Consider the following 24,284-nt stretch of genomic DNA (forward strand, 5'->3'; position numbering starts at 1 on the left):
GGAGTGGGAAAAGCAGTTTTAGGAGTAATAAAGAGATCAAAAAACATACTCACCATATGCAGCTAATATATGTAAAATACACCACATATAGTGAATGCAATCATACCATGCAGTTGCACACCAGTTAAGAAACAATGAGGAGAAAAAGCACACCAGAAAACACAAAACCAGCCTCAAGTGGCCTGAAAAACTGCAGGATGCTAATAACTTGCCACAACCCCCAGCTGCTTCTTCAGGAATATGGGTACCATCGACCTTAGGACCCAGAAGGGCAAGAGAAGGATGAGTGTAACAGCAAAGAAAGACTCTACTTATACATATAGAGAATACGTGTATAACAATTCAAACTACGTTATTATTACTTTTGAGGCTCAGATGATGTAAATAAACTTTTTCAGCCACACCGGCAATAAATTCTTGAGATCATAAATAAGTCATAAGGTAAATATATAAAATAATTTATTTTTGTCCACAGGGCAGATTTGTTAGGTATCATTCCCTTGGGAATTCATGTATTCACCCAACTACAACTTCATATTATGGAGAACTGGATCCAAGGTCAGGTCTCATCAGTCTCCAGGGAAGGAAAATGAAGTGAAAAATGTGAGTGCTCATGCCCACATGGAGGAGTTTCCAAGCAGTCTCCAAACTCCCCTTTTCTATCCCTTCCTACCTTCCAAGACAGGAAGGAAATGCCTTAGAAGTAGATGAGTTGCTTCTCTTTTTACCCCTTTCCATACAGCAAGATACCAACTTTTCTAATGGAAATAAGAACTGATCATATTTTTCCATAACTACAGAACTTCCCCTGAAAATTTTTGTTCAGAGTTTTCAAATAAAGAAGTCTTTTCAGGAAAAGCAGTTAACCTCTTCCCCTTGTCCATATATACACAGCTTCAGAGAAGATGCCACAACAGCCTGATCCAAGGTCTGAAGCATTCCTCCAAAATGACATGCTTCAACAGTTGTACAAAATTTCGGATAGAAGCACTATGTATATTAAAGAGACATTTCATTGTTGGAAACAACTCAGAGCTTTGTGCATCTGTACAGAGCCAAAGTGAAACAAATAAATGGTGAGAATAAACCACCATATTAACCTCTTTTGATTTAAAAAATAACCTTCTACTATTATTTCAAGAAAAGTCTCAACAGAAACAGACAATTACCATAGCTGAAAAGGCCACTGTGCTCCCTTAATGGCTGCAATGAAAACCATTGTTAGAAACTGTAACTTCATCACCCAGCTGTTTTTGTACCTTATTCTCCTTGGTGTGGCTTACTGCTCAGCACAGGTTTTCAACTCAGGACAAAACCGTAAGAACGTTGTGGAAGGCTCTAAGATGCAGTAACAACTTCTGCAGCAATCTTTCTTTCCCCCTAGTGACTGAAATTTCCTTCCTTTCCCTAATACCTTCATATGCCACACAAGGACAATTCAGAAAATTTAAACAGATGGCCCCACATTTTATCATGAAGCAAAAAACATCTAAATGTGTGTAATCATTGTGAAAGATATCAAAAATGGACAGTATCATCTTATTGGCCCTTGGAGGTCCAGGAAGGATGTTTCCTGGAAGTTGACTTGTTAAAATACCCATTTAGGGTGAATACTTGATACGTTACATTTACTGCAGTGAAAATCAAAATAATTTTTATTTGTCTGAGACAAATATGCAAACCTAGTATTAATAATGTTATAATATGCAAACTCGTCTTGTTATCTAAAGGCAGTTAGCACCAGAATTAGAAAGTATATTTTGATGAGCATTCTCTCTCTCAGGATTTCTCTCCAGCCACTGTGACAGTCCTTTGCTCTACAAGATGCCAAGTCATAAATAAGGAAGAAAATAAAACCAGTAAATGATACTTAAAATAGTATTAGAGACAGAGTAGAATATAATGCTCGCCAAGTGGGGGAAAAAAATAAATCAATATTATTTAACACATTTCTAGATTGCCAACCACCATAGCACATAGGAGCTTACAACAATAAAAATACAACTCCAATATAGTACCAACAATGAGCAGCAACAAAATCGATCAAAACCTAAGTGAAATGCATGAAGCTTTGGTTCTAGCCGAGAAAGCTCTCATCTTCCCCGAGCAAACGGCAAAAAAATGGGAGTGGGCTCTGGCCAGAAGACGGCGGTTACAGAAAAACTAAGGAAAGCAAGGTTACAGCCAAGTTTTTAGATCCATTGTTAATACTGAGGAGAAAAAATGTTATTAAGTGGAAGAAAAAAATAATTAAATGTACCGTATTTCAAAGTGAATAAAAGAGAACAAGAGATCTGTTTTATGCAAATACTCCATAGCGTTATTTTTCAAAGTCCTCTCTGGATTCATCACGAGCCCCCACATTAAGAGCTAGAAATACATACGTGAGTCAGGGACAGTCATGAGAGATTTAGGAAGGTAAACCTAAAACACAGAATGGAAAAGCCTACTGCCATTGAAGATATTACTGTATCACCTCACTATGCCTAAGGACTTACTTGGAGCAATGAACATTTCCTAGGTTTACAATTGAAAGAAATTAACTAACTGAATTTTAAGTGAAGAGTTATTTTCTTCCAAGTGTTCATTCATTACAAAATGAGAAATAAGAAAAAAAACCCCAACCAACCACTGGATGCTTTTCCATACAGCATGCTTTATCTGACTGGGGAATTATTTTTGTTTTCAGACTAAACAGCTTTTTACACGTACACTTAGTATCCCCCATAACAAATACATGTCTACATTGGCGTGACTCTTAGCAGCTCTGAGCAAGGGAGAAAAAATGGGGGCAATCTTAACCTTCTGATTTAGATAAGGGCTGACCAGGTTTCCCCAGATATCTGTACTAAGAAATGATGTTCAGATGAACCCCAAGGACTTCTGATATTTTCCAGATAGTTGAAAGGCAAGTCTGAGCTACTGACTCCATTTGGCTGCGCAGATATCCAACCCACAGTGCGTGAGCACATCGGCTACACAGGCAGCAGTTCCAAAGCACCCGCTGAGCACACATAAATAACACCCAAATGTGTATGTTGATATTCCAATGAGTCCAGAGCACATCTGAGTCAACAAGCAATTGCTGCATAATGTACAAGGACATTTCTCTCAACAAAATTCTGGATAGGAATATGTAGACATGTGCTATACATCTGATATACATATTCCAGCTGTTTCCCATTTCCTGTGCTGCCAGAGGCTCTGCCGCTCTGTCTCTGGCAGTTACAGAAGTGAGAGAAAACACAGGACAAACAGATCTACCAAAGGGCACTGATCCATACGGTACAGAAAACTAGGGGAGTGCACCAGCATCACCACAAAACAAACGCAAAGTACTGCAGGGGACTGTTACCTCCAGAAAGAATAAAGAGAGAGGCACAGGGGGAAGACTCGCAGCCAGGGGAAGCTGCAAGTGGAGGTTCATAAACCAGAAAACTGAAACGCAGGCAAGAGGGGCCCTAATCCCATTTTACCTAGTCACAGCAGTGTTTTAATCAAATTTAAGCTCCTCAGCTCAGGATCTGTTTCACTGGATGAAATGTAATGCTTTCAGCCTTAAGCTAAATGAACCTGTGAAAATGATAAATTTTAATATTGGGCCTGGCAGCATGACACCACTCGTGGCAGCGTCGTCTTCTCGCAACTCAAAACTTGCCTTGGTAATGTACAGAAGCAGAACATCTAACTAGCCAAACCTCCAGCTGGCCTCAAGACTTTTCCAGTTAGGCAGTCTTTATTAATACAAAGGAACATAGGAGCCAAATGCTTTTATTGCTTTACTAATCACCTTTATTGATATTTGCATGAAACCTGACTATTTTCTCAGTCCATCTGTTCCTGTTGCTCATTTATAATGTGAACTCTTAATTCTGCCTTGTTAGAACCAGCTCATACGGAGGGAATACTGTCAGCAAAAAGAAAGGATCATGATTTTTAATGGAGAATGGGAAGCAGAAGCCACTAGATTTGCTATTAATGTCATTTCTAATAATCCTTAAATAGAACTGCTTGTACATACAGACCTTTTCAGGATGTATTGACTGTATTAAAAAGTCAAATAAATGTTATGTTAAACTAAAAAGCAAATCTTTTAAAGAAGGAGTAAAAATATTATCTCTTGTAACCTTTCTTGAATGCAACCAGAGAAATAAGTAATGATTTAAGGTGTTTAGAGGACACGAAGCTAGTTTTGCTACGTATGTATGCACTTCACAAGAGCCACACAGGCATTAGACAACTCCTCATCCGCGTACTTCAGATATAAAAACAGCAACCAGAACTCTTCACAGATACCGTTGTCTGCAGATTTACGATAGGGTGCCCTACTGATGCTATTTATAAACTGGGCACAAACAGAAGGTCCCATTCCTTTCGTGGCCAGATCCCAGCCATTTAAATAATATCAAAAGGTGTGACCTAAACTATACTGCAAAGTTTTTGCCAGCACATCTTTAAAAAATACCAATTAGTAACATGGCTAACCCAGTGTATACACAGCCCCTAGTCTCTACTGGCACAACCACCTGCTTTAGCTGATGAACTGCTGGTGTTAACAAGACCTCCAGGAAAGCTGTTATATAGGAAGCAGTACAGATGTTGGGTTTTGTTTGTCTGAATTGAAAACTGAGCATTGTGTAACGATTTTTTTTTTGAGTTGTATTACAGCTTAGGTGTACTCACATACTGAGTGCACTTCAAACGGGCACCGTGAGGCCAATGGTGATCAGCATACACATCCACAAAGTAACAAAAAAGGAGCGCGAGATCTGGATTTGCCTGAACTGCAATGACAAAGAGCACATGAGAAAGGAAACCTGAACGCCCTGACCACCTAGCTCAGACTATCTCACTTCAAGATGGTCAAAACAGCACTGGCTGGAGAAACCAGAGTATCAGTTGCCCAGGTCTTACGCACCTCAATTAATCAAATTTCTGCCTCAATAGCAAGGTTGGAATTTGCTCTCTCTCGAAGCTGAATGGATAGTATTGTAACTCTGACTGTAGGGCACAGCAGGAAAAGCCTTCCCCTACGTGCAAAATCCATTGATAAAGAGGTTGCTTTTCCGTATGTTTGGTACCTTTTGTGGAAACATTTAATTATACTAGCCAAGAAAAGACAATTTTTGACAGGATAAACCACATCTCCTCTCACCATGTGAGTAGTTACCCTGTTAAACCTTTGTAATGTAGACTATTGGTAATGTGCCATATTGTGCCACAGTGAATGTAAGATTTAAGCTTGCTTCACACATCTTTATCCATATGCCCAATTTTAATTTTGAAATAAAGAAATATATATGAGAAGGACCTGAAAATTCCCTGGCCTAACATAAGGCCTATTCAGGACTCTATTAAATAAATTGTAGTTCATTTTTCACTGGGAAAATAAAATGCTATGTGTCAGACATTCACTACTTCATGGGTAACTTTCATATATTTCCAATGTGAAACTTGTTTCAATTTGCGAAGATAAATGCCTTGATTTTTCTTCTTTGCTTAGTAACAGCATGCAGGGTAATACAAGCTGGGAAAGTTGGCATTTTTCTTTGAGCAAATTCTACTCAGCAGGATCCAAATCCTTAACTGGAGAAAATCAGCATAATTTCTTGAATATTAGATGCTCAAGAAAAGCTCAGTCTCACCTTTCTGAGAAATTCTGAAAAATTAAGACTTTTTTTTATTAACAAGTTAGCCTGCAGAAAGTTAAAATTTGATTAGGATAATCAATATTGCTTGTAAATTGTGATATATAATACCAAAGTAGCTCTTTCCTAGAAAACTGAGAATGGAATGAATGAACACGGCACAGCCGCAATGCAGTGCTTCTTCCAACAGCGAGACCTGCAAACTTACCAGTTCTCTAAATAGCAGCTGTGATTTCTTTTTCTAATTACAATTCACTCTCCCCTCCTCCAACCCCAAACTAATTTTAACATAGCTTCTTGTTAATTAACTACGTTAATTGGTAATGCTTCTTGGCAAATTTAGCAGGTTTCTGCAAGCACTGGCTCTAATATGTGTGTAAATGCATAGTCATCCTGATAAAATTCATGAGAAGTCCCTCCCTCCACTTTACGTACTTCTCCTCATTCAAAAATCTGTCTCCCTCTCTTACCTAAAGTCTGGCTGTGAAGTCCCAGAAAATTCAGAGAAGACCACTGCTGAATACACTATAACCCAGAAATCAAGTAAGAACATCCTCTGCTATAAAGCTCTGTTCCTCAGGATACTTTCTTAAGAGGGTCTTTGGATATGTCATAGTTGCCAATTTCTGAACTTATTAGGAAAAAAAATAACATGCAAGTGCAAACTAATTTCATCCAGCCCTGCAAATACATTATTAAATGCTGAATCTTCTTCAAGGTTTGGAATTTAATGAATTAAGGAGTCCACGTTATCTGTAATGGCACGGAGCGCTGTTATGTGCAGCTGAATTCAGCCACAACCATTACTGAGTCGATGGAAACCACTGGGATTTAGCTTCATTGAAAACTGTTTATTTATTTAAGTATGCAAATATTGGTTTATCCAGGCACTGAGCTAACTATAGATTTCAAAATGTTGGCTTTAACTATTTTACATTATTTTCTGAACACTTACCAACCTGTACATTACAGGAACACAACCAAACTATGTCATGACAGTGGTGTTTTTACCAAGATCTAAGAGAAGGGAATCTTGCATCACCTCCCCTTTGATTAGCCAGCATCTCCTATCCCAAGACCCCAACGCCTCACATTGAGAAAGTGCTATGGACGTCCTTTGCATACAAATGCATAGACTGTATTGGAAATACTTCCAGTATGTTACTGCACAACTCAATATCCAGATTTTTTTGAATTGAACAAAGGTAAAGAAACTACAGTAGCATCCCCTCCACTCTTGTCTTACCTTCCCTCCTCTTTTATGCTGTACGCAACCTGGCCTGGACCTGGAGCAAGACAAAGGGGTTTTAGGAAGCTACCTTCTAGAAAAGTACATGCTTTCCTGCAATACTGTTCACTGCAGGAATGATTCTGCAGTATGTAGAAATGAGTAACCTCTTCCAGAAGTTTGGCAAGCACTCCAAGCTGTGATTTCAATTTGTGATAATAGGTATATCCAGTATGAACCATTCCGCTTGCCTCACTGTTGCTGTTCTCAGTACAAGAATACTTCCAGTGTATTCTGCAATGAGGTTTGTTAACTGTAGCTCTGCAACAAGACTGGTGAGAAAAAAAGAGAGGACTTGAAAGCATTTGAAAGTCATTCTAGAATAAATCTGCAGCCCCATAATACTGCGCTGGGTCCTGAGAAACAAGAGCTGCCAACTCAGCTAACAGTAACTGAGTAAACAGTAGAGTGAAACTGCTGGAAAATAACTGCTAATAGGACCAGGAAGAAAAATGCCAACTGCATTTTTAACAGGAATCACATCGACAACACCATGTCTGCTTGACCTGTAGCATAACAAATAGTTCACAAGTCTTACAAGTAATGAATAGCTCTAAAAGCTGTAAATTTTTCAGTCCTTCATTACGAAGTGACAACCGTTGCCATGCCAGAAAGGTGTCATCTCTAATCTGTCTCTGCACCTCTCTAATAAGACACATCTTGATTTTAATGTATGTCTAAAAACCCCCCCATGTTTGCACTCTCTTTCTATTCATTTTTTTAAAAGAGTTTTAATGATTTTGTGTACTGTTTAAATTTTTCTTCGTGGACTTCAGAAGTAGTACTGAAGCTTCTTCCCCTCTTTTCCAGCATGGACTCCTCTTCCAAAAGCTCTTCAGAGCTGCAAGATTTTAGCTTCCAGAAGAGAAAGGACTGAAGTAGTATCAATACAAGAGGAAGAAACAACTGGGTAATAAACCCCACCCTGATTCAAGATTATTTTCAGCAAAATCTTCTGCGTGGCTCATCAGTCCAAAAGTCCTGCCAAGCTTAATCACTCTTGTTAGGATCCTAACCTACAGCACTGGGAAGAGCAGCCAAATACATTAGCAAACCAAAATTGTCAGTGAAAGTAACAAGTACACAGAAGAAGCTAACAGGATGTATCCTCAATGCAAACACAAACAGCAGTTGTGATTTCCCAGAAGTGTGTCCCAACAGCATGTGATTCCTACCAAACTTCCCCAACAATTTCAATGTACCGCCATTAAATATGCGCCATTTTGTATTACAGAAAAGCTCTCTAACTTTTGGTATGACACTATATTAACTTAATAAATTTCAAAATATGTCTTTCCAGACTCGAGTTCCTCTGAGCCAAAATTCCAAGAAATGTTTAAGTCTTCAAAATTAAGGTGGACGTTTCTCTAATGAATACTCATACAAAACGATGTTTGCATAAACAGTATTTTACGCATTCCGTTTTTGTTATTTTTGCTTTTAGCTACTTCTGAGAAGACATGCAGTCAATCCCTAACACTAATAAGCACATCCTCCAGGGGGTTCCACATAAATCTTTCTAGCATGGAAAGCAGACAGTGAAAGAAAAGCTAAACTTCACACATTCAGTGAGATTCCTTGAATTTAACTATACATGGTTAAGTATCTGCCATACCATACTGTATCTTAGCTTGCAAAAAACATGTTGAGTTACTGCCACCCTGCACCTGATCTACTTGCAGGAATACCATGACAACTTGTATTCAATGAATTTGTACTGTGGCTATGAAGGAGCAGCAAAGGGACCCGCAAAGCCTCTGACTCCAGCTCTGTAGCAAGCCTGGGTGCTAATTCATTGGATAGCCTGTATGGAAACCGGACCTTCTTTCCCTGTCGTTGTTACTCATCAAAGCTTGAGAATAATAAATGCAAAGAAACCTACAATACTACAAACACCCGTGGTTCTGAACAGTATGCTCAACCACAGATTTGTAGTCAGCTCCGCCTGATAACAGAGAAATGATCTTCATAATTTTATTATTTTTTTTTAAATCCAAGAGGCGTTTACTCTTTAAGTGCTAGAATTACACAGCAGTCACACTTAAAAAGCACCAGTGTTCAAGGGAGGGCACCCTGCCTGCCATCATTTCTGTAGGTACTTTCCTCAGATGGACAGAATTGGGCTTTTTCTTGGTGGGGGGGTGGGGGGGGAGGATCAGCAACCTAAATATGTTGATGCATCTGGTAAACAGCTCACACAATGGCCATTAAAACTACTGCTGGAATACTACTAAAACATGTTTCAATACAGCCTTTTGATACATAATGTTTTCTGGAGTTCTACTCTGCCATGGTAACATACACCATCATACAATTTAAGGAAATACAGTAAAGGATAATAAATATAGCAGCATTGATCAGACAAAGTTTTGGCTTTGAAAAAAAGGATCATAAAACTGAAATATATCAACATTACTGCATTCTGATGGCCAGACTAGGGCCATAGAGCAAACCAACAAAGGGAAATTGCATTTATATGCATCTAAATATGGGGAATAGCAGATGATCGATAATTATTTCCTTGCTATTTTTCTGTCTAAAGATTCATAACACAGTAAAGGCTGCAGCAAAATATTATTGCGCAGCTTCATAAACTTTCCTTAAAAAAAAGAAAACAACGTGGCATCTTGCATGTATAAGCAATACCTCAAGCCTCAAGGCTGATGGTGATTCACCCTTAAATCCACATTTAGTCCACAAAAGAGGGCGTACGGGCCCGGCCATAAGAACCTCACAACCTGCGGACGCAATGAGCTCTGTCCTAAGCAGGACAGCACGGAGCAGATGACAGGAGGTTACTTCAACACCTACTCAAGTCCCTGCTCTTTCTTGGCGGTAACATGATGGTGCTGAGAGCAACGTGCAGAAGACCAAAGAGAAGACCATCAAATTCTTTACATACAGATCACTGAAAAGCTTCTAGAAGAGAAAGATGTTTGGCTATTGCAGGAAAAACGCTCTAAGTTTGCTAAAAATATTGCTCGCTTACCAGGTTTCCACATCAGGGAAACACACAAGGGACCGGTGCAGCATGAAAGATTAACACATGATCTGGAAAATGATTGACTAGCGTAGGGATGAATTTTGCTGACAATATAAAATTGTTCAGAATAATAAAAATTAAAAGCTTACTGTGAAAAATAGTAGCATTGCATAACCTCCTAAGTTATGGGGTGATAAAATGGCAGCTGAAACGCAAAAGAACGCAGACAGGTCTGCAGTCTGTAATGGATTTGTATAGCAAAAGTTTTGGTACCTGGGGTGGTACAGGGGTGGCTTCTGTGAGAAGGTGCCAGAAGCTTCCCCCGTGTCGGATGGAGCCGACGCAGCCGGCTGCAGGATGGCCCCGCGGCCGGCCCAGGCCGAGCCCCTCAGCGCCGGCGGCAGCGCCTCTGAGAGACCGTATTGAAGAAGCGGGAACAACCCGCACAACAACGTGCAGCGGGAGAGGAGCGGGATGTGCGGGAGCCGCGGCCCTGCAGCCCCCGGGCAGCGCCGGAGGGGCCGGAGCCGCTCCCGGCCCGGAGCAGAGATTCCCCCCCAGCCCACGGCGCCCCCGGCCCGCGGAGCCCCCGGGGGAGCGGCTCCCCCCCCGCAGCCCGGGCAGGGCCCCCCCCGGGGCAGGGGGTGCCCGCAGGGGGCTGTGACCCGCGGGCAGCGGCGCCGGGGCAGCTCCGGGCAGGGCCCGTGGCCCCGCGGGGAGGAGCCCGGGCCGGGGCCGGGCTGGGGCAGGGCCTGTGCCCCCGGGGGCGGGGGGGCTGGGGCCGGCCGGGCCGGGGGGGCTGCGCCCGCGGGGGGGACACGCTGCGGCGGGGGGGGAAGGGCTGCGGCGGGGGGAAGGGCTCCCGCTGGGGCAGGGCAGGGAGGGCTGTCTCCCGCGGGAGGGACCCCGGGCTGGGCAGGGCAGGGGGTGCGGAGCCTCCCCTGGGGGGCAGGGGCGGCGGGGGCAGCGTGTGAGGGACTGACCCAGCCCGGCGCCATTCAGGCGAGGACATAAAAAATTCAGGAGGGAAGAGGGGAGGGGTGGGGGTAAAGTGTTTTTAAGATTTAGTTTTTATTTCTCGTTATCCTACTCGGAATGGTAATAGATTAAGTTAATTTTTTTTCCCCAAGGCAGGTCTGGTTTGCCTGTGACAGTAATTGGTGAGTGATCTCTCCCCGTCCTTGTCTCAACCCATGAGGCTTTCATTGTATTTTCCCTCCCCGGCCCAGCTCAGCAGGGGAATGATGGAGCTGTTTTGGTGGGGACCTGGTGTCCAGACAGGGTCAACCCTGCACAATAAACCAACTAAGTGATGGGGTGATAAAATGGCAGGTAAAATTCCAAGGCAGGCAGACAGGTCTGAGGTGTAATGCAAGCACTGACCGCTTCTTTAGCCAGTCATTAACCACTCCAGAAAGAGATCTTGGCTATGCGGTAGACAGCTCTCTGAGAGCTGTAAAAAATACAAATGCTTAGTAGACAACACAGAAAACAGCACGTAAGGCATTAATAAAGAATGGGATTGAAAGAGAGAGAGAAAACACTAGCATGCTACTGTACAGAAATCCACGGTGTGCCCCTAACTCAAGCACTGTAGGCAAAGCAATCTCAAAGACAGCAGAACAAAAAAAACCACACCAGAATGACCCAAAAAAGGTGAACTGTGGCACTTTTATCATGAGGAAAAACCTAGTATTTTGATTCTACAGCTGATAAAAGTAGGGTCCAATAGAGATGTATAAAATCACTAATTATAAAGATGACCAGCAACTCTTTCACAGCTCCACATGACACAACAGGGACACAAATGAAGTTATCGTGTGACAAAGATAAAGCAAACCCTAGAAAATACACTTCAGACAGTGCTGCTGAACTGTGGGACTTCACCACCACAGGCTACTATAGGGCCCAAGAGTACAGAAGCTCAAAAAGAGATTAGGCTAATTGGTGTAGCATAACACCATTACCAGCTATTAAGTTTATTGTAGCTGCAGATAAGAAAGTCCTGAACCTGCTTGTTCCCAGAAGCTGGGAATGTAAATCTTGGACATGTATATATCACCTTGGATTGCCCCTGCTCCTTAAACTCCCTTCTGAGCCACCAGCCACTGGCTGGGATTAGAAAAAAAACTCGTGGGGCAAATAAATCAGTGTCCTCTGCCTGCATGGCTGCTCCCATCACTTATCTGGGCCGGTGAACAAATGTCTGCTGAAGAGCCCAACTGCTCAGAAGGTGAACTAGAGTGTCCCAAGGGGAACACAATTTAACTAGAAAACTGAAAGGACACATCACACAACCCCCCACTCTTCTCCTCCCTCTTTTTGCCTGCAAAAGAGACTGGGTTTTCATTTACTAAGTTGTTCCTGCTCAGTTCCTCCTAGTTTAAGTACTCAAGTGCTGTGTGATCCTTTTACTCTCCTATTCAATTTCTGAACTTCAGATATCAGAGATACGTCTTCCTGCTCCTGCAGAGCTTCAAGATGGTCACTTCTTTCCCCACAGAGTATTTAAGGGCAGAAATACAGTTTATGATATCAAATTGTCTAATGCTTACAATTTGTTTCTGGGTAAGGTGGATCATTTTTCTATGCAATATTAAAGGCAAAATATAACAAATAGTAAGGGCTGAATAAAGATCTACAGCATTTTACACCAATGTAATTTCAACTGAAAGGAAAATCTAAGTGGTCATTCATCACGGTAGAAATGCTGTTATGAGTCTCCTGCTGTAACAGCTGAAGCCTGTGAGAGACCATCACTGTTCCCAACAAGTCAAAATAGCTTTTTTTTTTTCTTTTTTTTTTTTTTTAAGTACTGATATAAAATTCTGGTGCTTTGTCTTTTCCAGTGTGACAACTTCCAAGAAAATTTTAAACCTGTGATACATATTTAATAACATGGATACCTTACACATCATTAACTTCTGTTGACATTTTATCTTTTCCCCTCTGTTCCTTTAATAATATTTTAATTACAGAGGCTGATTTTAAAAGTATCATTTTTCAAATCTTAAGAGTACTGCTAATGCTTAACAGGTCTGCAAACACTCTTCTAAAGAAGACTTTGAGTTTTGTTTCTACTGTTGCAGTTGAGCTTAGACCCAAAGAATTTGTAGGCATTTTGTAGGCAACTACTTCAGATGACAATTAGAAGACGGCTAATTGGAGACTGCACAAGTTCCCCTTTTTTCATTTTCTTTTTTTTTTTTTGTAATCAATGTCTAAATTTAGGAACTTAAAACCAGAAGAGTATTAGAGAGAATGGTATATGTATAAATAAAACAAGCGAAGTGCTTCCCTTTTTAATAAAGGCCTTTAAAATGCACCGTTATAACCATGTCTACAGTTTTGTCAGCATCATAATGGAAATACAACTTCTGAGGGGACCTGAATGTCACAAGGAAAGCAGGCATTGGCCTGGCTAGAGGAGAAATAAAGACAAGAGCAGATTGCTATTCAGGGAAAAAAGGCAAGAAGGTTGAAATAACGAAGGTGATGGACACTTCCTAAAAAGCTAGAAACAGAGGGACTATGAAAACAATCAAAGTATATGTAAAATAATCTGTTTCGAACTACAACAGCAGGAAAACTTTTTAAAGCCAAAAAAATATCAATTATAAGGCAGTAAAATGAAAAGCAAGAACCTCAGACATGCATAAAGCCTCTCATCTGATGATTCAAGCTGACATTGAAAGTCCAAGTCCTCTATGAAAGAATTCCAGTAAGTGTTTAAAAGAGTGAAATTTGAAATATTTCCACCTAGTAACATAGAAAACTTATTTCTATTCATTAAATTTACACTATCATTCAACACATCCACTACCAGTTTATTTATATGGTAAGAAAAAGGTCAACCAATTATAGCATGGATAAGAAAAAGACCTTTTTGACGTGTATGTTAACCGTTACTACCACAATTCTGAGTATAGTTTCCAACTTGAACAGTTCCTTGTTTCAACACTGTTCATCACACAATTTCAGAGTTCACTTTATCAGCAGCCTTTAATAAGAGAACATCAATCAAGATGCAAACTTCATTGCAACCACTAATAATTATGTATTGAAGGACTAGAGAAAGAGGCACTTAGGTATACTAGACGAGAGGAAGGTAATGTCTCTCAGAAGGCTTAAAAAGCACCTAAAAGTCTATAAAAAATTTATGACTTTAAAAGTTTTTATATGAGCAAAAGATTTTAAACTACAAGCCTTAAAGTTTTATGCATGCCTTTCATGGCAGAAGGTTAAATGTAGTTGCAAACTCTCATGGTTTTATGCTCTCTGAAATGCAAAACAGCAAGCTATGTAGAGACTGCTCTGAAGAATTACTACCAAACATGTCTACATCCTAACAAAAAAGGAGAAGGCCTCATATACGTGATTATCATCAGTAATGAGCTGGGAAGAAAAGAGGAAAAAACCCCAAACCTACCAACAAAACAGGCTGTCAAATCAGCTGCAGTTTTTTCTCACTGCATATTCTGAGTTAGCATAAGGACCAAGTCAGTCCTTATGAAGAAAAGCCCTGATGTAGAAGAAAAGACTGATTGATTGATTGATTGATTGGCAATTATGCCATTCAGAAAAGGACTGTTCATAAGTAATGTCCATGCCACTTGGAAAATGTTGAAGTGCAAATTCTCCATTTAAAAACAGCCATAAAGAGGCATGTTTCAGAAGTCCAATTTTACCTCAAGACAGACTGTACACAGAGACATTTTAAACATTCATGCAGAGAGCAGAGCTTTCCACAGCAACCAAATTGTGCCTATTAATGAAAAAAATCCTCAAAATCCCAAACATTATTTGAAAAGCACTGTAGTTTTCAGAACAGTCAAGCTATAGTTTATAGCATTTTAGAGTCACTTCTGAATTTCATAAATGACAATTTCAGAGAAAAACACGGCATTGTCAGCATAGTTCAGAGCAGCTCCAACATTGTTATAAGCAAGTTTTACACATGTTTTCTGTACAGTACTTTTCAACAGCGTAACACTGTAATAATCTTAAATGTCAGTTAAAAAATACTGAAGACATCTTATTCCCTAAATCCAGGAAACATCATTCAATACATAAGATGATGGCTAGGCCATCTTAACATCTGTCATCAATGGTGAAACCCTTGTTGTCACTCACCCAAAAATCCAATTCTTACCAACTAAAGTAAAACCAGAATTTAATCCCTAAGTAGATCAAACCACACCATGGGATGGATTGCATGTTCTAGAACACAGAATCATTCAGTACCTGAGGAAGCACTTAGAAATACCCTGTCCAACAATCAAAAAGAAGTTAAAATTGTTTCAGGAAAATAATTCTCATTTTTTATTTTTATGAAGGGTGGTGGACTGAAAGCTCAGCAGAGTGTTAGTTGCTGCATTTTTGCAAAGATAATTTAAAAAAGGACCAGCAGGATAAAGTTTCCCTTTGTCACTGCTACAGTAGAGTGTCTCCCAGGAGTACAAACGTTCAGTAATTAAGAGGGTCTAATCAGCTCCCAGGGCCCACCTCACCATTTCATTTTCTTAGGACTGCCAATAAAGATGCCAATTAGAGCTAAATATAACAGAACAAGATATGCTCTTGTGAAGTACAAAGAAAGATCATAGCTGATTTCAAATTGGTCATCAAATAGCTAATAAATTGTAAAGGGCTTTCATCCCTTTGATTTTGAATACAAAAGAGTAAACTGCTTAAAAAAGCTTTCAGAGCAGTTCTAACACAACTTAGCCAACTCTGCAAAGTTTGGAAATGGGATAAGTACATCATTTATTCAAAGAAGAGAATAATATTTTAGAAGACATGTATGCTAGATTTCTTAATTCTCTCCAGAATATCAATAGCGGAATTGCTAGCCCATACCATCCTGAATGAAATTGTGGAAATTTAAATGAGATGATAACCACAGCATTTCACTTTGTCTTCTCCTATCAGCCTGGTCTGTTCTGAAACACCAAAAAAAAAATAATAAAAAACCCCCTCACATCTTACCTGCTCTACTTACTGCCCAAAGAAATCTGGCTTATCACATTGGGCAATTAAATATTGAAAATAAAAGGTATTGACACTATTAGAACTTCATCCCCCCAGCCGAGTAGCTCTCCAAGTAATGTGCAGAGCCTGCAATTTTGCTTTTACAGAAGGAAGTTGTATACCCCTTAGAGGCTGCCATAGCACAGCTGCTAATTTTGAACACCTCTCTTACAACTGGATCAGTAAACTCCACATGGGGATGAATAAATAAGGTAGGTGGTGGATTTTAAAAGGCAAGTGAAACAAAAATAGAAGGATCTTTTTATAGTAAGAAAAGCCTGGGGGAGATCTCACCACCTCTTTTCCCTGCTGAAAAATGCTATTTGCTTTTTAATTAAAGCTTTCTCTGTTTCTTTTTGCGGCCCAATTTTCTCTGAGCACCAGCACGTCTGTGGAGATGAAAAATGCAGAGAGTAATGAATTTTAGATTGGGAAGAAGTCAGCTCTAGAAATAAAAAAGGCTTCAACATGTAGCCAAGATTTGAAGGTGAAGTGATTTAATGGCTGACTCGACTCATTATAATTATCATTATTCATGTTGTGGTGCCACCCAGAGGCTCTCTGTTAGGCACTGTACTAATAATATACTTTCAACAATAAATCTGTTTGCAAAACTATGCAAGGATTTAAGAGACCAGGCAGAATTTAAGCAAGAGGAAGAGCAGATGCATGGCAAGAAAATGGGAAATGAAGCTTCAGTAGACTAGAACTAGAACTAACCAACATGTTAGTCATATGGCTTTGTTTGTTGAAATAAACTAAATCCTTCTAGGGAAAATAATCTGGCATAGGTCATTATAACAGGGAGCAAGGGAGAGAAGGCACCAAGAGTGACACAGCCCTCAAATATTGCAGCAAGGCACCCACAACAGCATGGAATGAACCCATCTCTTTACTCCTGTGTTGTGGACCTTAACATTTAAACAGGTATGGCAGAAGAAGCATAGAAAGAAGGAAATACGGTATATACCTGCAAGTTGAAGAGAAGTGGGAAGTTCAAGGATGAGTAGTTGGGAGCAAGAGGCAAAAAAAACCCAAAAAGGCAAGGGCATGATAAAAGGCACTTGGAGCAAGTGAGGTTGCTGTACAGCAAATGCAAAAGGCTGGTATTAAACGGCCATTCAGTGATGTGGGTAGTTTATAACAACTCAAAACAAAAGAAAGATGTATGATAAAACTGGTGTAATGGAACAGCAAAAGGCAATTTGGTGCTTCAAGTCAAAATCTTTAGGCTTTTAATTTCTTTTAGATTATTCCTTGCCATGTGACTATGCTAGGCTTTCTCCGTAGCAAATTTAGCAAAACTCTTTGCTGACAGCTGCCAATAACCCTTCTTATCCAAGAAAACCCACTTTTTACATAACCCTCTAAATTAATCATTAAAGAAAATTACATACAAATTCTGATCAGACATACCCAAACAAGATACATGCATCAGAGCAGCAGGATGGGGCATAGCTCAAAAATGTGCATAGAGGAGGGGGAGGTGTCAAGTTATTGTCAGCAAGAAGTGGTTTTTATGATGTCTGAAATTTTCCAGGTCATATCTTGTACTATGTCAATCACAGAGCTCATGTAAACTTCTCACCAAGACTTAGCTGCGATACAACTGACACGCAACTCAATTTTGTTAAATTGACAGAAATCTGACCTTAATTACAACAAAAAAGCCAGTAACTTGTTATGATGCTCTAGCTATGTCCTTGGGAACTCTGCAAGGCTTACTTATGTTTACTGGTTATCCTTGAACTCTCTTCAAAGGATATTCATATCTGTGATGTAAACAACAAGAATTAAGTTGTTTTAACTTTTGTGGTAATCAGATCCAACCGAAGGAAACAATATTTAACACTAAAATAATTCTAATTATTACACCAAAAAGCATGCTATTTCACAAGTACCTTGGGGCTAAGTTGTAGGACAGTAATATATTTGCCATGAGAACCTAAATTCAGCAGTAGTTATATTTTCTGCTTAATTTCCTTTTAATTTATCACTGCTCATCATTCACAATGTTTTTTTCAGGCCGTATTTGTGCAATCAGAAAGCTATCAAGTACCAAAAATCTTTAAGAGAACATATAACCAGACTATCCTCTATGTTTATTGAAGACACACATCCATCTATTCTCAATGGCACAGCGCTACCGGTTAAATAAAACATAACTGCAGTCAGTAATTCCCAGTCAGCCCTGTAAGGATACAAGGTCAATTATTTCATCCTTGTAAATTAAAAGCTGGAAGCAGCATACCAAATAACTAAAAGCCTAACAACAGACAGGCTGTTTTCATTACACTTCGTATCAGTAACAGTTGTCAAAATGAAAAGAACGGAATTCAAGCTTCATTTGCTTCCTACAGCCCATTAGTAAATTTGTAAGTTTCTGTTTTGATAGGCAAGGGAAGCCTTTATAGTCTCATAAATGTAAAAATAAAAAGATCTAATTTATTCACTCATCAACAATGGAGGATACAGCTTGACAAGTTTATATGCCTGAACACACACCCACCAATTAAAATGGTGAGGATGGATGATCACATAAACTTCTGGTATGGCAACCTTGTGAGATTGTCACGAAAATTAGAAGATCTTGATCCTCAAGAAGACATCTGCTCCATCTCCCTTTCCCACAAGAGGATCTTGTTACACCTAATCATTCACGAGACATTTCTGTCTAGTTGGATCTCAGAGGTTTCCATGGTAAAGCCACCATGGCCTCCCAAGACAATCTCTTCCATAACTTTGTGATAACTTCCTATGGTGTTTTGTTTTTTTCCCCAAATATCCTGAATATATCTCTTCTCCTGCAACTTTATTTCAACATTTATTTTAATCAGAAACACAATTAATTTGGGGTTTTTTGTCCTTTTTTACAGCAGAGGTGTTGCAGTTAACCTTAGTAAGCGCTACCCAGCTGCTCGCTCACTCCCTCCCACTGGTGGGATGGGGAGAGAACTGGAAAGGTAAAAGTGAGAAAATCCACAGGTTGAGATAAAGATAATTTCATAGGTAAAGCAACAGCTGCGTGTCACCAAAGCAAAATAAGGAATTCATTCATTACCTTCTGTCAGCAGGTAGGTGTTCAGCCCTTTCCAGGAAAGCAGGGCTTCATCACACATGACAGTTCGTTCCTTGGGAAGACAAACGCTTTCTCTCCTGTTGTTCCCCCTTCCTCCTTCTTCCCCCAGCTTTTATTGCTGTGCACAATGTTACATGGTCTGGAATACCCCTGGGGTCAGCTGGGGTTAGCTGTCCCGGCTGTGTCCCCTCCCAGCTCCTCGTGCACCCCCAGCCTCCTCGCTGTCAGGGCAGTGTGAGAAGCAGAAAAGGCCCTGGCTCAGTGTCAGCCCAGCTCAGCAGTAACAAAAACATCCCTGCGTTATCGACATTGTTTTCATCACAAATCCAAACCACAGCATCGTACAAGCTGCTAAGAAGAAAATTAACTTTACCCCAGCCAAAATCAGTACAGGAGGTAACAGAGCGCTGTTCTGTACCTCCTGGTCCTCTGTCAAATTAAATAACCCCGATTCTCTCATTCTTCCCTCAGATCATGCTGTGTAGGTGTCTAATCATAACCATGACTATACTCGGAATTCTCTGTAATTAGTCTGTACCCTACTGGAAAGGCACACCAGAGAATCAACAAAGTGCTCCCACCTAAATTTAGTAGTTTGTCCTTGTTCCTATAAGAATTCTTACATTTTTGAAGTAATTTTGAATATTAATTCTCTATTCTGACACACTTGCAATCTCGCCCGGCTTCCTTGCATCTGCAAATTTAATAAGAATGCCTTCTAGTCCACCACCTGGGATGGAGATGAAAATAATGATCAGCAGCAGTCTTTTCTGAGCTCCATTCCACATATCCTTTCAGTCTCACATGAACCACTCATAATTGTTCTCTACAGGTGGTTTTCCAACAAGTTCTGCATTTGTTATACAGCAGAGTAATCAAAACCATATTTCTTCAGCTTAAAGTGTCATGAGAAGTAATGTCAAAAACCTCACCAAACACCCCAAAATACATAATCTACTGATTTGTCTCTCTTTGTAAGGCTTGCTACTTCCTCCTGAAAAATCAGACTTTTCTTTTTGACAACTTCCTGCTCATTGATCATTTTCCCCTTGTTTGAGAGTATTAATGCCTTTGATTATTCTTTTTTAATTCAAAAGGTTAACAATGGTTTTACTCTGTATAATCGTTATAAATGAAGAGGTGGACATACCAATGTATCAGAATCTCTGTTATTATCAGTTTGATGAGCAGCACACATAGAAAATCCACTAAAAGTGCCAAACAGCAATTCCACATGGAAAATGAAAGAGCAGAAAAATGGAACACATTATATCCTTTACATCCCAATCAAGGGAAATAGGTTGCTGACCATTTTAAAGCATGAATGCAGGGCTCATTCTTGGTGGAGTTATGGTTTATGTCTGCTTTTGTGCAGTGCATTATGGCTCTGCCATATAAGACTATTTAAAAAAGAAAGTAATAAATGGCTTTGTAGGAACATTGACATTTTTGTGAGTCAATATTTCTTGTCTGCCAATGACTGTAGATCAAACCTGCTGAGTGTACAATTAACAGCCTACTTTTCCAATTATGTACCCTCGCAAAACCTGAAGTTGATATGGCTGTCATAAAGAAATAACACAATACACCATAGCTAAACAACGTACTATCTAGAAAGATATACATTTATATTTTCTAAGCAAAGAACAGCAAAATACAGCTACCTTATCTGAAAGCAAATATTCACCAGGACAGTTGCTAAGTATTCTTGAAACGTTTCTTTTTAATGCCAGAACTTAACCAGATTCTTAGTAAAAAATACTAAATGTCTTTTAGCTAGTTGATTTGAAACAAATTCAGAGAAGGAGAAGCAGGAGAAGCAGGAGTATAGGGGTAGGAGCAGAAGCAATTGGGTAGCCACACCCTCGTTCAGAAACTGGGATTCCCTGGGTGAGTGCAGCTCTACATTCACTTTGGAGGAAAATTAGCATGAGAATATTAAGGAGAAATGGGGACTGTTTTGGCAGAATTATTTAAGTACTCCCTTCTTCCTGCCTGTACACACACCATCTCTACGAGCAGAGCTGTATGAAAGTGCAAGGATTTTAGAAAGTGCAGAGATTTAAGAAACTGCAGACTCCTTCTTGAGACAGAAATTCAGTTGAAAGTGAGAAGAAATAAAAAAAAAAAAGGTCCCACTTTTGTAGAATACAATTCACACTTCTAAGAAGTGAGTGAACAGAAATTCTTAAAGTTTCACATCACAAGCAGAGGTCTCCTTTAACACAGCTCACTCAGTGGAGTTTGCAAATCCAAAAGGAAAGGAAACTTTAGCTTTCTGTTAGTGAATACTGAGCAAGGTGCTAAGAAAGTATACCTTCAAGGCAATAGTTTTTGATGGAAGGCTGTTCAGCACTTCCATCTGCATGGGCAGATCAAAGCAAGTTATGAAAAGCAGGGAGTATTGGTCCCCAGTTGTGTTTTTTCCATACTTATTCCAGAGCGCTCAAGAGCACAGTAGTAGTTCTTAACATCTGCGCGTTGCAACAGTAAAAAAATTACAAATATTCAATAACATGCCATGAAGATCAGTAGTCACAAGAAAATGCCAAATACATTAGCTGGAATGTCAGAGGTTAAACCTTCATCAAGGAAATGTGACACTTTTGATAAAAATCTCAGAGGTCAGCCACTATGACCCATCTTTAGACATCTTTCTTTCTGCTCCCAATTCTTTCCTTCACCCAAAGCAAAAATTGCAGCAAACCAGAAGTAACAGCAGTTTAACATACTGCAAGAGCCTTAAAACCCTAACAACAATCCTTCCTTGGATTATCAAGAAATATAAATAACTTTATCACTCGATACTTGTTTAGTGTGATATCTCATTGGGATGGGTGGCAAGAAAGACTTCACTGATACAGTCTCATTTTTCATTAAATGTTTTGTGATGAAAGAAAGCAGGCCCCAAAAAATAAATTATATCCCATCTGTTTAAAAGCATACGGTTATTATCCTACTGTAACAAATCTTGCTTAGATCCAAAAAATTATACACTTTAGTACTTGTCCCTGTGCTATGAAAATTACTTCCAGGGGAAAAACTACTGACACAATGTAATTTTATAACAGTGTGACATTTATAAAAAATTAATGTTTCTTCTAATTGATTGTCTAGGGAAAAATATGGAGACAATCCAGCTAAGCTGGAGTTTGATGACAAAGCTTGCAGGGGAAAAACGCATAAATCCCTATGTATATGGCTTAGATATGCCCATGTGTATCAGGTTTCTTAATAAAACAGTTTATTCAATCACACTGTCTCCAACCTAATTTGTCCATTTCTACTCTTTTTCTTTTAAAGACTTTTTATTATTTCAACCAAATTTGAAAAAATTAGTAGAAGTCTTAAAAGTATAATATTCTGAACACCTTCTTGAAAAATGAATGCTAAGGAGCAGAGGAATGCCACCTTCCAGCTGCTAAATCCAACACTCTTTACGGTGTGACAAGATTTGCTTTAGTTTTCAGGTAACCCCCTGCAACCGTGCCTGCCAAGAAAAAAAGTAATCAATCTCCCTACATCTCTGAAATTTAAAATCCTGCCCTTGGTCAGATCTGGTTGACATGTTTCAAAAGAAAAAAAAAAAAAAAAGGAACTATGTTACTATAAAAAGTTTAAAAGCTCTCTTAGCTCAATCTTGCATCTTTTTTTTTTTCCTTTTTTCTTTTTTAATTTAAGCTCATCAAACTCAATAGCAGAGCATGTTTCTTTTCTTCTGACGGCTGTTGTGATTGTGAACGAATGACAAAAATGTACATAATGAAAATGTGAGGTTAGAGTCTACAGTAGACAGGAGAAGGATAACATTCGGGGAGAGATTAAGCAAGATGGCAGGAGGCTATAGGCAGGGAAAAATGCATCCCTCTGTCTTTTCTGTTCTCCTCCCCCTTTTCTTCATGCTTGATTAAGGAGAAAGCATGAAGTATCTCTCAGATACCTAACAGAACAGTTCAGCTGGATGAATACTGGATGAACTTCAGGCAGAAAAACTGGCCAAAGTAGTTGGCTTATGTGTGTATCCACAGAATTTCAATATAAGATGTATTACATTTCTCACATGTTATATCTACTTTAATAAAAATCCAAACCTTTCAATTCCATACTTTAAATACAACTTCTAATTTGCATCACAATAGCTATGCCTAATGGTTAGAGGTTTGATCTTCACAGTACCCAAGAGTCCTGGACCTCTTATTGCTGAGACCAGCAGGCTTACTACATCTATGGTTTCGCCCCACTACACATCTGCATTTCTTCCCAAAAACGGGCACACCACAATTTTGCTCCCACAGAACGTTACAACATTGGCCAGAGGATACATCTCAGCATCATTTGTGCAGAGCACTCTGGCATACTGCAAGATAAAGCAAAGATGATATTACATGAATGCAAATAAAAGCTGTTACAGACTTTCCGTTTTGTTTTCTAAAATGTCTGAAACTGAAATGGGAGATATCAGAGTTGGTTCAGATCTGAAACACTGTCTGAACGTCCATTTTATAGGTCACAGCAACTTTTCTGTTCAGTTTTATTCTTTCACTCGCGGCTGAAATGGAAAAGAAAATGAGTATTTTGAAAAAGTAAAAGGAAAAATTGCTTCCTACGTCATTTTAAAAAATCAGCATATCAACATCATAAACAATAATTCTCTGAATCTATGTTGAAGCTTTCACTTTATAACCAACAGGAAAAGTAGAGAGAACATCTGGGACTTGAAACTTTTCCTCTGCTGGCTTTCAGCCAGCTGTCTCCTCCTGTGCTGAAATTAGCACTAACTAGATACCTTCTGTTAGTTATCAATGATATATCTTGTATATTCATTTGGGGGTTCTTTTTAAAGTATTTCTTATCAATGCATTTTACTGCAATTATAGTTCTCTCTGCTTTAATTTTTTTTTAAAAATCTAATTTGCATTTCATTTGTCATTTCATCCTGACAAAATCCCATTTATTTAGACTTACATTGCCATGAACTATGATAAACAGTTCAAAATAAATCCACTTAGCTAAGTTATTTTACTACATGAATGCAATTCGGACGTTTTTTAAAGCAGCCTTAAAGAGAATGCTATAACTGCTCATTACAACAGCAGTCGACAATAAGCAGGGAAATTTTTCTAAAAGCAGAGCTTCAGAGTGAGGTCATGTTTGCCAATATTCTGCTTGAATCTGGGAAAGAAACCTTACAGAACTTTCTATTGATAATTTCCCTTCCACGGTGATTGATGGTGACCTTTCTGCCAATGTATGAGA

At 39.4% G+C, this 24,284-nt stretch overlaps 1 protein-coding gene across 8 annotated transcripts in view; it reads right to left on the reverse strand.

Moving 5' to 3' along the window:
• The window catches only part of TRAPPC9 (trafficking protein particle complex subunit 9), a gene marked incomplete at its 5' end in the record, with an annotated part of 509,504 nt that overhangs the window by 190,289 nt on the left and 294,931 nt on the right, over window positions 1–24,284 (reverse strand). Inside the window, one exon of one of the 8 annotated variants that reach the window (XM_080377738.1) lies at window positions 5–23,577. The exons of the other annotated variants lie outside the window; for them this stretch is intronic. Within the exon in view, the coding sequence (XP_080233864.1) occupies window positions 23,498–23,577 (80 nt within the window). The 3' untranslated portion in view covers window positions 5–23,497. Of the gene's footprint in view, window positions 1–4; window positions 23,578–24,284 lie in introns of those variants that run through there. 8 annotated transcript variants of the gene reach the window in all.

This window comes from Falco punctatus (genome assembly GCF_963210335.1).
Source record: "Falco punctatus genome assembly, chromosome: 3".
NCBI classification, from domain to species: Eukaryota; Metazoa; Chordata; class Aves; order Falconiformes; family Falconidae; genus Falco; species Falco punctatus.